This window comes from Chinchilla lanigera, unplaced genomic scaffold, assembly GCF_000276665.1.
Source record: "Chinchilla lanigera isolate Chin_1 unplaced genomic scaffold, ChiLan1.0 scaffold00065, whole genome shotgun sequence".
In the NCBI taxonomy this organism is placed as follows: Eukaryota; Metazoa; Chordata; class Mammalia; order Rodentia; family Chinchillidae; genus Chinchilla; species Chinchilla lanigera.
The window spans coordinates 11107077-11123653 of NW_004955466.1; the positions used below are offsets into that span (position 1 = coordinate 11107077).

General features: G+C 33.5%; 1 protein-coding gene across 3 annotated transcripts in view; it reads right to left on the reverse strand.

The window, feature by feature from the left end:
• Positions 1-8825: 8825 nt before the first annotated feature.
• Positions 8826-16577, reverse strand: part of Exoc5 (exocyst complex component 5) — a 75452-nt gene continuing 67700 nt past the window's right edge. Inside the window, exons 16-18 of one of the 3 annotated variants that reach the window (XM_013521924.1) lie at positions 14769-14877; positions 14362-14577; positions 8826-13726 (exon numbers count right to left, since the gene is read on the reverse strand). In XM_013521924.1, coding sequence (XP_013377378.1) covers positions 13538-13726; positions 14362-14577; positions 14769-14877 — 514 coding nt within the window. In that variant the 3' untranslated portion in view covers positions 8826-13537. Of the gene's footprint in view, positions 13753-14361; positions 14578-14768; positions 14878-16577 lie in introns of all 3 variants that reach the window. The other 2 variants (XM_005399204.2, XM_013521923.1) reach the window with 2 other exon arrangements.

Sequence of the window (16577 nt, forward strand, 5' to 3'; positions counted from 1 at the left end):
AGATTATTTGTGCTGGTTCTGTTTTCCTGATGTGGGAATTCACTGCTATAAAATTCCCTCTGAGGACTGCTTTCATTGCTTCCCACAGGTTCTGGTAAGTTGTATCTGCATTTTCATTTGATTATAAATATTTTTAAATTTCTTCTTAAATATCACCTGCAACCTATTGGTTGTTCAGGAGGGTGCTATTTAATTTCCATGTATTTATGGAGTTTTTGTGATTTCTTTTGTAATTTCCAATTTCATTGCACTATGGTCAGATAATATGCATGGGATAATTTCAATTTATTTGCATTTACTTAAGCATGGCCTATGTGCTACTATATGGTCTATTTTAGAGATCATCCCATGCGCAGCTGAGAAGAATATGTATTCTGATGTTGTTGGGTGGAACACTCTGTAAAGGTCTATTAAGTCCATTTGTTTACAAGTTTGCTGATTTTTTTGTCGTTTTTTTTGTTTTGTTTTGTTTGTTTTTTTTTTTTTGTAACAGTGGAGTATTAAAGTCCCCTGTTAGGATTGTGTTACTGCTTATTTGATTTTTCATGTGTGTTAAAATTTGTCTATATAGTTGGATATTCCTGTATGTGGTGCATATTTATGATTCTTATCTCTTCCTCTTGCAGTTTTCCCCTAACAAGTATGTAGTGACCTTCTTTATCTCTTTTCATCATTCTTGGTTTCAAGTTCACATTGTCTGCAAACAAAATAGCTACCCCTGCTTTTTTCTGGGTTCCTGTCACATGGAGTATTGTTTTCCACCCTTTAAATCTATGAATTTCAAGTTAAATGTGTTTCTTGTATTAGCATATTGTTAAGATTTTGTTTCTTGTTCCACTCTGTCAGTGTGCTTTTGATTGGTGAATGGAGGCCATTTACATTAATGGTTATAACTGATTATGTCTTGACTTATCTTTGTCATACTATTTCCCTGCTGCTATTGGTTCCTCACTTTTCCCTTCTAATTGCTTGCTCTGTTTCATGGTTCCTATTGTTCTTGAAATTGTGGTCATTTTTATCTTTTTCTAGAATATCTTTCAGTACTCTTTGTAGGGTTGGCTTGGCAGTAATGAGTTTCTTCAGTTCTTTGTCATGGAAATATTTTATTTCTCCATTAATTTTGAAAGATAGTTTTGTAGGGTACATCAATCTGGGTTGCAAGCTGTTTTCTTTCAGGACCTGAAATACTTCCCTCCAAGCTCTTCTTGACTTGAGGGTTTGTGTTGAGAAATATGCTGCAATTCCCATGGGCTTTCCTTTACATGTGATCATTTCTTTTCTCTAACAGCTTTTAATATTCTTGTCTTTTGTTGAATTTCTGGGATCTTGATTACTATATGTCTGGGTGTAGACTTATTTTGGTTATGACTAATTGGAGTTCTATATGCCTCATTCTCTGTATGTCAGATTCTTTTTCCAAGCTTGGAAAATTTTCTGCTACTACTTTTGCAATTAGTCTTTTTGTCATTTGTTTTGACTGATTTTTTCATTCACACCTATCAGTCTTATATTGTTTTCCTTTGTATCATCTTACAGCGGTTGAATTGTTATTTCCTGCTTCCTTTTATTTTATTTTTTGTTTTTTTTCCGGTACTGGGAATCAAACTCACAACCTTGTGCTTGCCAGGCAGGCGCTGCGCAGCTGAGCTAAATCCCTAGCCCCTTCCTTGTTATTTTAAAGAGATCTTTCACAATCATTAGCTGCAATGCTTTCTTCAAGGTCTGTAAGTCTATCTTGAATTCTATTCAATTTTTAATTTCCTGGATATCTCTTTGAACCTTTTTCATGCACTCTAGATCTTTCCTATGTTATTCATTCAGGGTTTCTATCATTTTTCTATGCTCTATTTTTTTTATCTATGTCTTCTTTAGATGTCCTGAGCAATTCTTTTACTATTGTTGTCATTTTTTTTTTAAATCTGAGATTACTTCTGATCTGATTTCTTCTATAGCCTCGAGTTGTTTCTTTAGTTGCTAACATTTCAGAAATTTCTGGTGTGTGACTTCCAAGCTCTTCTATGTTGATTTCTCCTGGACTTGTTCTGGGTGAGGTGGTCTGAGACTTCATTTTGCTCCTTTGTTTTGTCATTTTCGAAGATCCTGAGGCTCCCCAGGGCTCAGCGTCACTCCAGTGATGGTGGGGTGGGATGTAGAGTTGCTGCTCTCTGGGGCAGTTCACTAAAGCCCCTGAGTTTCCTAGGGACTCAGTGACACTCCCACGATAGTGAGAGTGGGTCAGAGTGCAGCCTTTCTCTCCTGGGCAGGTCACCAAAGGTCCAGGGTTTCCCAAGGACTCAGGGTTGCTCCCATTACAGTGGGAATGGAGTGAGGCAGGGCTCATTGAGGCTCCTTAAACTCCCCAGGGCTCAGCATGGCCCCCATGATGGTGTGGGTGGCAAGGCACAGCTCACCCTGTTCCTCAATTTTTGAAACCCGAGATTCAGTCTCTTTCACACCCTCTCACTCCTAACTCCTAAGTCCATTCATTTTCTGCCTTTCCCCCCATCCAGATGAAAGCTTTGGTCCAACGCACAGTGTGAGCATAGTCCCACAATCTAAGGTAGTATTCCCACAAAAGTATACCACCATAGAATGGATTTCTTAAAGCTCAAGTGTGTCAACAGACTCATCCTGGTTCAAGTTGTTAATTTCAATGTATTCCCATTTAGGGCACTTCTCGTTATCTGCTAATATATTTTTTCCTAGATCATCAAGAATATTTGCTTATGTTGTCTTCTAGAAGTGTCATTGTTTCACTTTTCCCATTTGGGTCATAATTCACCTAAAACTTATTTTTGGTTATGGCATTAGGTAGGTGTCAAGATTCACTTGATATATACATACATATAAATAGGCAATTGCCCATTTATTTAATATCTGACTTTCCCCTACTACTCTGCCATGCCAATTTGTATGTGTAGATCTATTTCTAGACCCTCTATTGTGCTCTATTATTTCTTAGATATTTTGATATTTCAGTAATTAGCATTGTTTTAAATTTTTATTTTCAAATTGTTTGTTGCTGGCTTAATTTTTTGCCTACTGCTATTTCTGCTTTATTGCACTGGCTAGGATCTCCAGCATAATGTTAAACAGAAGTGATAATAACTTTCCTTGTCTCATTACTGATTTTAGGATGAAAGCTTTCAGCATTATTACAATCTTTGCTATAAATTTTTGTAGATGCTCAGATTAAAGAAATTTGATTCCTAATTTGCCCCCTTTTAAAATTAAGGTTAGGCCTCATGCATGCTAGGCAAGCACTCTACCACTGAGCTACATTCCCAGTTGGAAAGATACTGTATTTTTAACTTTCTTTTTTCTGCTTCCTTTGAGATGATTTTCAATTCAGTAACTTAATTATATTGATTTTCAAGTATTTAACCTATTCTTAAAATAAACCTAATATTGCTATTAAGTATTTTTCTTTTGCTGTATTACTGGGATTGGTTTGCTAATATTTTGTTTAGGACTTTTGCACCTATGCTGAGATGCTCTGTAATTTTCTTCTTGCAGTGTCTGTTAGTTTTTGGCATCAAAGCTATATTGGCTGCAAAAAGTGTATTGGGCATTTTTGCCCCTTTACTATTCTCTGGAAGAGTTTGTACAAAACTGGCATTATTTCTTCCTTCAAAATTGGGATGCCAAGGAAGCCATCTGAACCTAAGTTTTCTTCACGGGAAAATTGTTGTAAATCAAGTATTTTTTTAACAGATATGGGATTGTTAATATTTTCTATCAGTGTTGGTAAATTTTAGATTGTTTGGAATAAAGTAACACTTTTCTTGCTTAATTTTTCAAGTTTATCGGCAAGAGTTGGCCATAACAACTCTGTCTTCTTTTTTAACATCTGTAGAACATATATAGAAGTTTCTTTTTTCATTCCTTAAGATTGGTTTTTGCTCAGTTAAGTCTTGCCTGGAATTTATCAGCTTTACAAGTTTCATATGTTTCTTTACACTTGTTTTCTGCTCTGCTTTTTATTATTTCCTTCATTGGTGTTTAATGTGAAGCTTTGGTCTTTTTGAAATGGATAGTTATTTTCTAATGTGTGTATTTAAAGTTTTAAATTTTTCTATGTATGCCTTAACTGCACCTTTTCAGTTCTGATATTAAGGTCAAATATTTTCTAATTTTCATTGTATTTTTTTGACTCATGTTATTTAGAATTGCATTACTTAATTTTCAAATGTGTAAGAAACCTTTTAGTAAACTTTTCTTGCTTAATTCCACTGGAGTCACAGGACATACTCAGAGCAATTTCAAATTTTTGAAAAATTATGGTCCAGCATGTCAATTCTGATGTGAAATGAATACATATTCTATGGTTGTTACATGTGACTTGCATCTAGTTTTATATAATTCCCTTCATAGAAAAATAAGAGAGTAAAATCTCAGAAAGGCACATTTCTCTTTGCTAATGAAATATATGCATTAAAAATCATTTTGACTAAGTGTAATTTCAGAATTTTAATGGCATTCAGAGCTATAACATCTTAGGTATTAAAAATCAATATTCTGTACATGTTCTTTAGTCAAAGCCATTAGTAATTCAATAAAAATCATTTTATTTTTGATACAATTCTTACAGAAGAATTAGAAAGCATCTATAATAAAAGGATGATGTGTAAGGATTTTCCTTGTGATTCAGAAGTAAAATTACCTCTGGAGAAATCTGCTAATTCTTTGGTTAATCAGTTGTCCACTTTCTAAAACTTGATTATATAAAACCTCCAATTAATAAAAAACATTTTCAAAACACTCTAAAATCAAACAAGTCAAAGAAAATTAGTGCTGTATCTGTCATTCCCAATCATACTTTCTGAACACTATTTCTAATGAGCCATCCAATCTTTGGAGTTTTAGTTAAAATAAAATGGTTAACAACCATTTTCCCAGAGGGGCCATTTAACATCCTAAATGTGACAGCAGAAGACTCTGACTTAGGACTGCAGAACATTCCTAGGATGTGAACAGTTCTACAGAGGTCACTGTCCTCAGTCTTTCAATTTACTTTCTTAAGGACTGGCTTAAAGGATACCTGGTGTATCATTCCATCTGCATCTACCCATTAGCCCAGCACTGCAATGTAGAAAGGTTTTTAAAAAAGATTTAAAAATTTAAAAATAATTCCCATTTCAAAGCCAGAGAAGGAATGCAGTTTTCTCTTGCCATATTTTTTAGTATTTCTGGAAAAAAAAATGAACATTAATTTTTTTACATAACTTGAACTAAATTCTAGTGAAAGGATGTTCTTTCAGCACTCAATGATATTCTTCCTAAACCTTTTTCCCCATATATAAAAATATGTCAGTAGTGTTAGCACTGCTGGGTATGGTAACACATGCCTGTAATCCCAGCACTCAGGAGGCTAAGGCAGGAGGATCACTGTAGTTCAAGGCCAGCTTGGACTATAAAGTGAGTTCAAGCCCAGCCTGAGCTGCATAGTGAAGCCTTGCCTCAAAAGGACAAAAAAATAAAAGGTACAGTGGTACCTTGGTTAATAGTACACACCAAGCTATGCAGGTTACAACTTTTAGAATCATCATTATCCTTCCTCTTGCTCATTTTCCACCTCCAACAAAGCCACAATAAAGAAGTTCTATTGGTTTAATCTTTCAGATGTTTCCGGAGTCCATGACCTCTTTTTTATTTCTGTGCAACTCCCCTAAGGCAATGCTTTGCTGTCCCTTTTCATGCAGTAGCCTGGCTTCTGCTCTCTTCTCTCCTTTGGGCACTGCATGCATTCCTACTAGTCATCCTTTTCTAAAACATCATTGTTCATGTCATTCACCTACTTAATCTTACCCTTAGCATAAAGCCTAAGTTGACTGATAGACCACCGAAGACTCAATTCCACTCTCCCAAGCTTATTTGCCTCTTCTTGATGGCCCACGCATGGACAGCCCTACTCAGAGCAGTCTCTCTTCAGTGAGCAGCAGCTCAGACCTCCACACGGCTTGGCAAGGCTGTGTCACTTCTGCCCCTCCCCACTTTGTGGGATGCTACTTGCCTTGTTAAAGCCCATATAGCATACAGCCTTTGTGAAATCTTCCCAAAAGTAATAGAGTATGTTCAAAACATGCTCTAGAAGCCAGAAGGTAAGAGTCTGAACTTTACTGTAACTTTGGCCAAGTTATTTAATCACTCTGTGCCTCGGTTTGACTCCTACTTCACATGAAGCTTATCTCAAGATATATAAAATCCAAACAGATGTAGATTCCTTTTTCACATGAGGTCTATCTTACTATGTATTTTGATAAAAGGCCTATAAAAACAACAATTGTATGACCATTTTTTTCCTTTTAACTTTATTAGCAAAAATATTCTCTTGGTATTCAGTGCTTAATGGTCAGATTTCCATTCACATAAATTTCTCTGATGTACTCTAGAATTAAATAACAATTACAGTTGAAGGAGATATAGAAAAACATATGGTATGCATTTCAACTTTTTCTTCAAAAATTAACTTCTGTATGTTTGGCATAATACTTCTCAATCCACCTTTACTAATTTGCTCACTAGACTAAGCCAAAACAAAACCTTATCAAAACATTCTTGGTTCTGAATTATAAGGTATTAGTGATTCATTTAAAATTTTAAATCTTTACATGATCTTTATCATAGTCATTCTTATTCCTCAACTTGGTTCTAAAGCCAAAACTTCAGTAGTGGAGTGGGATGAGAATGCCCTGCACCTAAGCAGAGGAGGGGAAGCAGGAGTAGTGAAACTCAGGTGAGTTGGGAAGGGTAGCATACAGAGGAGGGAGTGTGTGCATGTATTTAAAATATGCATGTGTGATCACATGTAACCCCCCCATCTCCTGAGGTAGAGGCACTAACACCTAAATCATAAGGAACATATCTCATGCACAGATCTTATCCTACAAATTGCCAGTAAAATGTGAAAGGATGGCTGATTCCACAGTTGAGGCAAGTACAAAACGAATCTGGAAAATCCTATTGTGCTGAAGTTAAGACGGTGCCTTTAAAATGGTGCAAACATGTCATAAGAACACAGAAACCAACCTAAAGAGGTTCCCACTGACCAAATTTGACACAATTTGAGATTCTGTAACATTATAATCTCTTGAGTAGAAAATCACAAATCTACACTGTTGTTAATAAATTGAAATTCTGATTTTCAGAGTAGGATCTATACATTAGTTTTAGAGTACATCTCCACAAAATACTTAGGAAGGGAAAAGTAGTTCCCTTACAGTAAAGCAGCCCAATATTGTAAACAAGTAATCAAAATGAACACCATCAGAAATGGGGCAGATTAAACTGCACTGCCTAACAGAATGCAATGAGAATGCAGAATAGCATTGGCAATTCCTGCCAAGGAGCACAACTGAAACCCAATTAAACAAATCCAAGTGTAAGGACAAAATTACTTGCCTATAATCTACAAACTGCTAATGGTCCCAAAGGTCCAACACACACTAAGGAACTATTCCAGAATGAAAGACACTACAACCCAAGGCAACACATGATGTTCAACTGTAACCTACTAAAACATTACTGGGACAACATGTAAGGCCTGAATGAGTTCTAGCAATGTAACTTCCTAAACTCAATGGCTGTGCTGTAGTTATATAGAAGACTTTCTTCTTTTTTTGAAATACAAAGGTATGGTCATATCATGGCAGCAATATACTCCAAACAGGAAAAAAATTTATTTGAACTGTATTTATAACCCTTCTGTAAGTCTGAGATTGCTTCAAATTTTTCTTGAAAAAGAATACACAATCAGTTAAATTCCTAAAGGGTTGATAAAGGAGTTTAATATGATATGTAACCCTAAAAAGACAATCTTAATTTTGGTGAACTTTGTCCAATTCCTGTATCCACTATGCACATACATGTTTTGGTTTGGTGTCTTTAATTTTCCCGGCATTTTTCTTATGCGTAATTTTCAGAATCAAATCTTTCTCCCTGCCATTGGCAGATTCATAGGTGTTAGTCAATAGAGAAAGGTTACATAAATTCTGTTTTTGAAATCAAACAAAAATGTAGGTATTACTACAAAAATAACTTCTCCCCCTTGTGGTAAAAATTGCAAATACATTCTACTGGAGAATCTTAATAGGCACTTAGTATTCATTTCTTAGAAAGTATTCTGATATAATTTCATGTGAATCCCATATATTAGCCTTGAAATAATACACAGTATTTGCAAAAAATAGAGGTAGTTTCATAGTTTTCTTTAGGTCAACAATGTCCAGATTTCATTTGGTGTTTGGTTAGCAAAAAGTTGCAGCTTTGATAAAACTGCCACAACGAAAGCCACAGGAACCAAGGTTAGTGACAGTATCAAGTAAAATCTTCAGCAGGCAAATAGGGGTGGCCTCATTGAGAGGTATCTGCCTATTTAAGATTACAGGGATAACTGCAAAGATTCCCACCTCTCAGAGCGTAATCTCAAAAATCTGAAAGTCCACCACTGGAAATTAATTCCTTTGAATTGATATTTATCTACTCTTCACTGAGTTTAGTAATGTAAAGACATGCAAGAAAGGACATTTTCTTCATTTAAGATTTTCAGTGGTGAAAATAAAGGAAGACCATCTGAGCTGCAAATGAAACCTAACTTTCTCATTCCATGTTCCTACTACCACTCTTAATCCTCCATATTCCTTCCTATTAAGTCACCAGGCACTGATAATTCTATGTTTTACTGACCTTTCAATGATTATAAAGTTTAATTTAAGTGATTTCTGAAAGTACACTTAATTCATTTTCAGACTTTTAAATTAAAGTGGCTCAGTTGGATACTGTCTCTTAAACACAGTAATATAAATATTAGTATCTTGGCTAAAATGAATTATTGACAATTTTAATACATGTTGCACAGTACATATTAATATAGAAAAATACATGTTATCAGCAGCATAATGTTGACCATGTTCTAATCCATTCCACCTGCTCAAATATTAGTACAAATAATTATATATTTGTAATGCATCACTGCTGTCTAGCATAAATCTGTGCCTTCTGAATAAATGACTTTCCTCAGAGGTTGTTTGCTATTTGGAGTATGATATATTCCTATTTAAATTGGCTTTGTATGGTGAGACAGACTGCAACCTTCTAAACCACTTAGCAAATGAACAAGTATGTTTAATTACTTTCTCCCCCCAGCCCCAAATAGACATTCAATCTTAAGAACTGAAGTTTACTGGTACCTATTAAATAACATTGATAAAATATACAGGGCCTAAGTTTACAAATATAAATTTTGTTAAGCCCAGGGTTATCAGCCTAGCTGCTGCAATTCATAAAGTAAAATTATTATTCTCTATTGTGTCAGTTTTCTCTAAACACTTTACAGGTTGTTTCCCCATGAAATATCCAAAGAGAAAAGATTGATCAGTGATAGGAATAAAAAGTAATAAATAGGTAAGGCAATTTTTGACATACAATTATATATAAATGAATACAGATAATATAGTATTGGTAGCATTATATTACTACTTTTTGCCCTACATTTTTGATACAGGATGAGCCACTCATAAAATCCCAACACACTAAACAGCTAACAGAATTAGGAAGCTTATGACATTTAAAGTAGTCTGTTTCTGAAGAGGGCAATACTGAGTTCTCATACCTTCTAAAACAGAATTGCCATTTTGTTCCGTGTTACAAAATATGGTACAAGACACCTGGACTCTTTCTAATGTGAAAATTATTAAGAAAAATATCATAATTGTATAAAACTTACTAAGGAGAACTTTGTGATGGACATATTTCTATTGGGTACAAACAAATTACAATTTCTTGACTACTTACATAATTTTAAAACTAACTCAAAAAAGTATGACCACACATTGAACACATAAAACAAAGTAAAGGATCTATTTAATGTTACATAAAGAAAATAATATATGGAACATAAGAGTGAATGAGAAGGACTTAAGATTTTAGATCTGTGCTTTTACCACCTGTACACCTTGATGGTTCTATTTTCCTGTTTATACCTTAGATTCTTCATCTGTCAAATGGGAATAATGGTACCCAAATCCTAGGGTTGCTTTGGAATCAAGTAATACATGTAAAGGACTTAGCATAGTGCATGGGACTTAAGTCAAACAAATGTAGCTATAATTATCTTTATTAGGCACTAAATCTTTAAAAATTGCTGACTATTGCTTACTTCATGTACAATTATTTAATTTAACAACATGGACAGCTCTTTTCTTCCAAAGTACATACTGTATCATAGGGTAAGCCTTCTCACGCAACGATAAATAGTACAGGAACTGAATATAATTAAAATAATTTGATGACATCATAGACTGCTTTCTTCATCAAAAAGATGGAAAATTCTATATGGTTCTGGAAAACATCTCATATTTCTAAGAAATCAGTAAGGTATGTGGCAGAATAGTTTTGCATTAAAAACATGTTAATCTCCCAGGTATGAATAAGCCTTTTTAGTCAGCAAAACATGCTGAGTGACACTTGCTGTCTCCCACACACAGTTCAAGAATGCCTTCACCACTACCACATCAGCATGACCACTTAAAGGAGTTTGTGGCATTTTAGGAACCAGTATCTCTTTACCTGGATACTTATAAATATTCACCATCACACATGAGGAAGAGTCATCTTAAGGAACCAATAAATTCTCCACTTGGAATCAATCTATTACTGAAGTAATTTCACTCTGAGCCAGAGAGCTAGTATTCACAAAGTAAAATATTTAGAAGTGAAAGGAAAGAAAATGGTTTAATATATAACAATAAATTAACCTGTCTAAAATTTTAACTTACTTTAAATTTACCTACTTTAGCACACTTTTTTTAATAACAAAAGAAACTAAAGACCAGCAACCATGATGGTCCTCCTCAAAATGAGATCAAAGATTGTCTTGGAATAGTCAGATGATCATCCAGTGGTTACTGAACAATTCTTCATAACACTCTTCATCAATTCTGATTGACTGTCCTTTGTAATAGCTTAGCTTACAGAGGCCAGACTTTCTTCTTAAAATAGTGTTCTGAATTTCACATAATATACTGAAGCTTTAGAAAACAACCTGCTGTACTTACAGCATATTTTCAGTTTCAATGGACTAATTACATACTGTGTATAGCTCATGAGAACTGTGGAATACTGCAAAAATGTTCCTCTGATTTAAATGTTCGTAAAAGCTACTAAGCTCTATTATCGCTACTTAAAATTTCACTATGTGCACATAAAACATTCTATTTGTTAACTCTTTTGAGTTATACATTTTGGGCTACATTTTGCGATGGCAATATATGAAAATATGGTCAGACTACAAAGAATGCTGATTGCTTCATACATCTTTTTTTCTTCTTAAAGAAGATTTTCTAAGGTTGAATTTCTAATTCTAATCTTGTTTATATAGTCAGTACTTTTCTGTGGAAAAAAAGAAGTGAGAAGACTTATGCTATGAAAAATAAGGAATATCTCAAGCTTCTAAATAAAAATTTTATAAAATTCACTAGGGATGTCCTTGAAATAGAGAGTGAAATAAAAAAAAAAAAACAATTGCAGGGAATTTGTTTATTGAGCATTAATGTTAACACTTCTAAATTTTGTATTTATTTATGAGTTTTGTCACTGTCCTGTCAATGGACATGATGGAAAATACTGCACAGAACTCAAGCATGGAAGAAATAATTAACAAAATATCTAAGCAACAAGTAAATGCTTAACATTTAAAAAATTAATCCAAACAAAGTAATTTGAAGCGCTTCTCTGATTTGGAAGTTTTAAGTGTCATCTCATGTTTTATTTGAGTTTTTTGTTTTTGTTTTTGTTTTTTTTTACAAATTGACACTGTACAAAGAGTTCAAATGGCCAGTAAAACTACTGCCTTAAAATTGTTGGCTTTAAGTAACAGAGGTATAATTTGAATTCACATAAGAGTTTTCTAAAATGGCAACAGTACAAGCATATGACTTTTTGTTGAAACCAAAACCTGTTCTGGCTCTCCCTTGGCTAAGCAAAGAAATGTGGAAAGCCTTCTAAAGCTGCCACGAAATGGTTTTGACATCCTAAAATGCTTTGACAAAAGTTGGCATATTTTATTTCCCTTGCATACCTTGATAACACTGGGCTAAACAGAAAATGAAAAAATTCAGTCAATGGTAATTTAAACAGTAGTTAGCTCTGGACTTTGAGGGTTTGGTAAAACTGATAACCATTTAGAATCAGATTCTAAGAAGAAAAGTAGGTTTCCCAAATTAGGCCAAAAAGCCTACATTTAAGAAAAAATTGCCAAGAATGAAATAAACATTAAAAAGTTTGTCTGATTCCTGGAAGACTATGAGCAACACAATGGAAGCTGAAACACTATATTTAATTTAGAGTACATTCTTGCAGAGCAAATTTATAAAGCTTAATAAAGTAATGGCCTTTCTAAATTTTTATTTCATGTTTAAAATTTTGTAAGTAATTTATTATGTCACCATATTAAGCCAATTCAATTAACCATAGCCAAGTAGAAGTAACTTTAGAAATGGCTTGAAAAGGATAACGAAAGAAACTACAGATCTGAAAATTAATCAGTCTTTGCAAAACTTATGTCCAAACTTATAATACATAATGTTGCCTATCAATTCCCCATTCCTCATTATAAGTAGAAGATTACCAGCAGGTTTAGCAGTCACATTTTATTCAAGTTTATCAGTAGGATAAAAATCTTAAAGAACTGCATTGTTCCTAAACGTTTACTTCTCATATGCACCACTTAAGACTATCCCTCACTTCTTTATTTCCCTTAGAATATTAAAGCAATGAATAAATATGGTCCTTTAGTTAAGGCCTTCTACCTTAAGTGAAATATAAAATAAGGTAGTTTTATTAATTTTTTACTAGAATTGGCTTAAAATCTACTTACCAAAGATGGAATAGTAAACTTTAAATTTTACCCAGAAAGCAGATGTATTCTGATTCACTCCTAATGTCTGCATAAAACATCATTTTAGTTTAGCTCACAACATTTTCTTGGAATTGTATCTCAGAAAAAGTTCTATTCAACAAAACTACAGAAATTATACTTGCTAATCTCTGAAAGAGTCAACAAATTCTTTAGGAAAATCTACAATAATCTGGTTAACAATTACCAGTATTGAAAAGGTCATTAAAAATTGATGAATAATAAATGTGGGGTTTTGTTTTGTATTTTACCTAGTATTAATGCAAAATGGGATGATAAAATTTCCAGATGGAATATGTTAAAGAACTAGAACCAGACACTGGTAAAATTTCACTTGCCTTCTGACACCAACATTTTTTCCAGAATGAAAAAAGGTACATGTAGTTTTACAGAATTTAAAATGTATTAAATTCAAGAATGGAATTAAAATTCAACTTAGCACGAAAAAAAGTAAATACAGTTAGTGGAGTCCAAATTTCAAATAAAACCTCAAGGGTAAGTATGGCTGCTGTTTTCTTCCAGTCATTTTTCCATGAAATGTTGGCTGTGTCGTAAGGAATCTCCTGTGCTTTCTATCAACTGAGGCCTGTTGAAATACAATACATTTCCTTTGTCAATTTAACCTCAGCTGAAGTGTCGAGCAAGGCGGGCAGATCTATAGTCAGCACGAAGTTGTACGAAGGAGTGAAGTATGTTCTTGTCCAGATTTGCAAGTTGTTCTCCTGAGCAGACTTGCTTTAAATTATCTGGGGCAACTACAAGAAGGTTGCAAAGTGCATGCAGAGTATCAAAAAGATGTAATACCATTGGAATCTGAATGGAGAGAGGAAAAAATAAAACTGAAACAAAATTAATTTCCCATTTTATAATTATGTTTACAAATTCCTCTTACATACTGCCAGTCAGGACTTACTAGTATGGAAGGAATTCAACATATTAAAAATTCTGAAAGCTGAAGAGTTAAAACTCACAGATTTAAGTAGTTATAGAAACTATAATCTTTTGAAAAGATTCCTATTATGTCAATTTTCTCAAAACTGTATTTTGGTAGACTAGAATTAGTTATTAATTTAAGCCTTTGGTGAAAAATGATTTCAGAGAGACATACATGAAAAAAGAATATTATCCTGTGTGACATATTCAGCATTAGCTATGGCTATCAATAAGGCCATTTACACTATGCAACTAAAATATAACCAGTTATCTAAAAGTTATCTAAAATATAACCAGTTATCTAACCAGTTATCTAAAAGAAAGCAGTGAAAAAAATGTGTTAATATTGAAAAAATACGACTGGAGCAGTTTTTCAGATAAGATGTGTTAGATACATCTCATTACAGAAACAAATTATGAACACTTCAATAATCATTACAAGTCAATACAGACTTTCAATGGTCTGACTTATGTTCCTGACCATATTTGTAGGTTTGCTATTTGTATATACATACCTTGAAGTCTTTGGCACACTTTCTATATTCAGCAACATCACAAATTGCTAACATGCCACCCATACAACTGTAGGAATATTGTTGAAGATGTTCATAAATAAGTCGATGAAAACGTACTCCAAGTTCCATCAAAACTGTATCCACATTTTTCCCATCCATGGAATTTTTTATCTTCTCCACTTGCTTTCTTACGTAAGCGCAGACTTTTACACAGGCCTATAAAAGTTTTTCTACACTTATTAAATGATATGTGTATCAGTTTAGCTAAGGACAAAATATATATAATTTCTCCAGAATCTCTAAGTATAAAAGAAAAAATTTAGGACATAGCAAGATATATTGGTGAAAATGTTAAAGTATTAACAAAGGAGATACACTTATTAGCAAAATAAATTAATTTTACTTACATTAGTATACTGAATTAAAACATTGTTTTCATCTTCTGGCTTAAAATCTGTTTTCTTTTGTTCTGAAGCTAAGATATGCTTCATCTGTCCAATCATACAATTTAATGTCCTAGAGAATTGAGAATACAATATATTTGATTCATTTAATTTATTCAACATTTGTTTTTATTTACATTTATACTAAATTAAAATTTAATTTCATGTTATTATAAAACTATTTTGTTATTTGTAAACTTCAGACTGTATGTAATTATAGGTCTTGATATCAAAAACCTCAAGACTTTATTACAAAAGCAAAAATTCTTTGCTCAATATTTGGAAATCTTAAAGACCTCAAAGTCTGTTACTAATTTATTTCCTTTATAACTAAGGTCTTCCAAAGGCAAAACTAGATAAGAGAGAATGTTTAGAAAGGTAGGAAGATAGTGGGCTTAAGAAGAATAGATATGGTTTGGAAAAATGGATGCAAGGAAAATGAACCTCAAGTCTAAGGACAACAAAGAGGATGACATGTTACTAAAGATCCAGATGAGAAATGAAGGCATGAATTTGTAATGCTACATATATGAGTTAAGCATTTTCTCCAACAGCAAGCAGCTGCTTCAATTATGGCAGCAGATCACATCAACCCAGAATTCATAGTGCCTAAGACATTTATGATTAAAGGCAATGGATTTTAGGGTAAATACAATATAGTAATTCTAGAACTGGACCAAGTCACTGAGTGAAGTCAATAATGAAGTAAAGTTAGAAAAAGGATAAAGGATTGACACGATAAAGAGATTAAAGCACAGAGGTTTTGTTAAAGTCAAAAAACGGTTTGTGGAGAACTGAAAAGAGGTTGCAGATACAGAGTACGATATTCAGGTTCGAGGCTTTATTAACAATGATAACAAAGTACAGTGGAGCCTAGGAAGAGACACTTAATTGGAGATTATCAAGGAAATAAACAGCTTACTCACAGGCATGGAAAGAACCTGACTTAAGGTTAAAAGTTTTCTTTCACCATTTTTATGATGCAACAGATATTCAAATCCTGACATAAAAGACAGAGATGACAGCAACAAGAAAGAAAAGATAAGAAATTCAGACAAAGGTATTCTGACCTAAGGTAGGGGGGAGGAGAGATACATCAGCAGCAGTGCAAATGAATGCTGAGCCTGCCCTCAAAGTCACACTGAAGGGACCTCCACAGACCCCTCCACCTTTTTTTCTCTTAATTTTAAAGAAAAAAAAATACAAACAATGATACAGAATTTCAAAACAAAATAACAGGAAATTAACAATGGTTAATAGATTGCATATTGTTATCTTCAAAGTAGTTACTCAGATTATTGATCAAACAATATAGGCACAAACCCTTCCTTTCAATGGACTAACAGAGATTAGTAGCATAATTATCTTGGCTATCGTGTGTGTGTGTGTGTGTGTGTGTGTGTGTGTGTGTGTGTGTGTATTCTCTTTTCCCTTCCTTCTTTTCTCCTTTCCCTCATCCCAGTTGTTCTTTCCTTTTGAGCAGTTTCTTTCTCTTTCACAATATCTACTGTACTTTTTTTTTTTACCTTATTTACTCTTTCAGTTTCTTACACTAGGGAGAAAATTGGATGTTTACACATGTCAAAGTCTGTGATGTAAGGGTGCCTCAATACATGCAAACTAGTAAGCATGATAAACTAAACAGAGTGAAAGACAACATCATATAACTACTAGGAGAGATCAGAAAAAGTATATGGCAAAATTCAACAACCTTTCATGATAAAAATTCTTAATGAGTTATATATTAAAAGAAATATTCCTATATGACAGGTC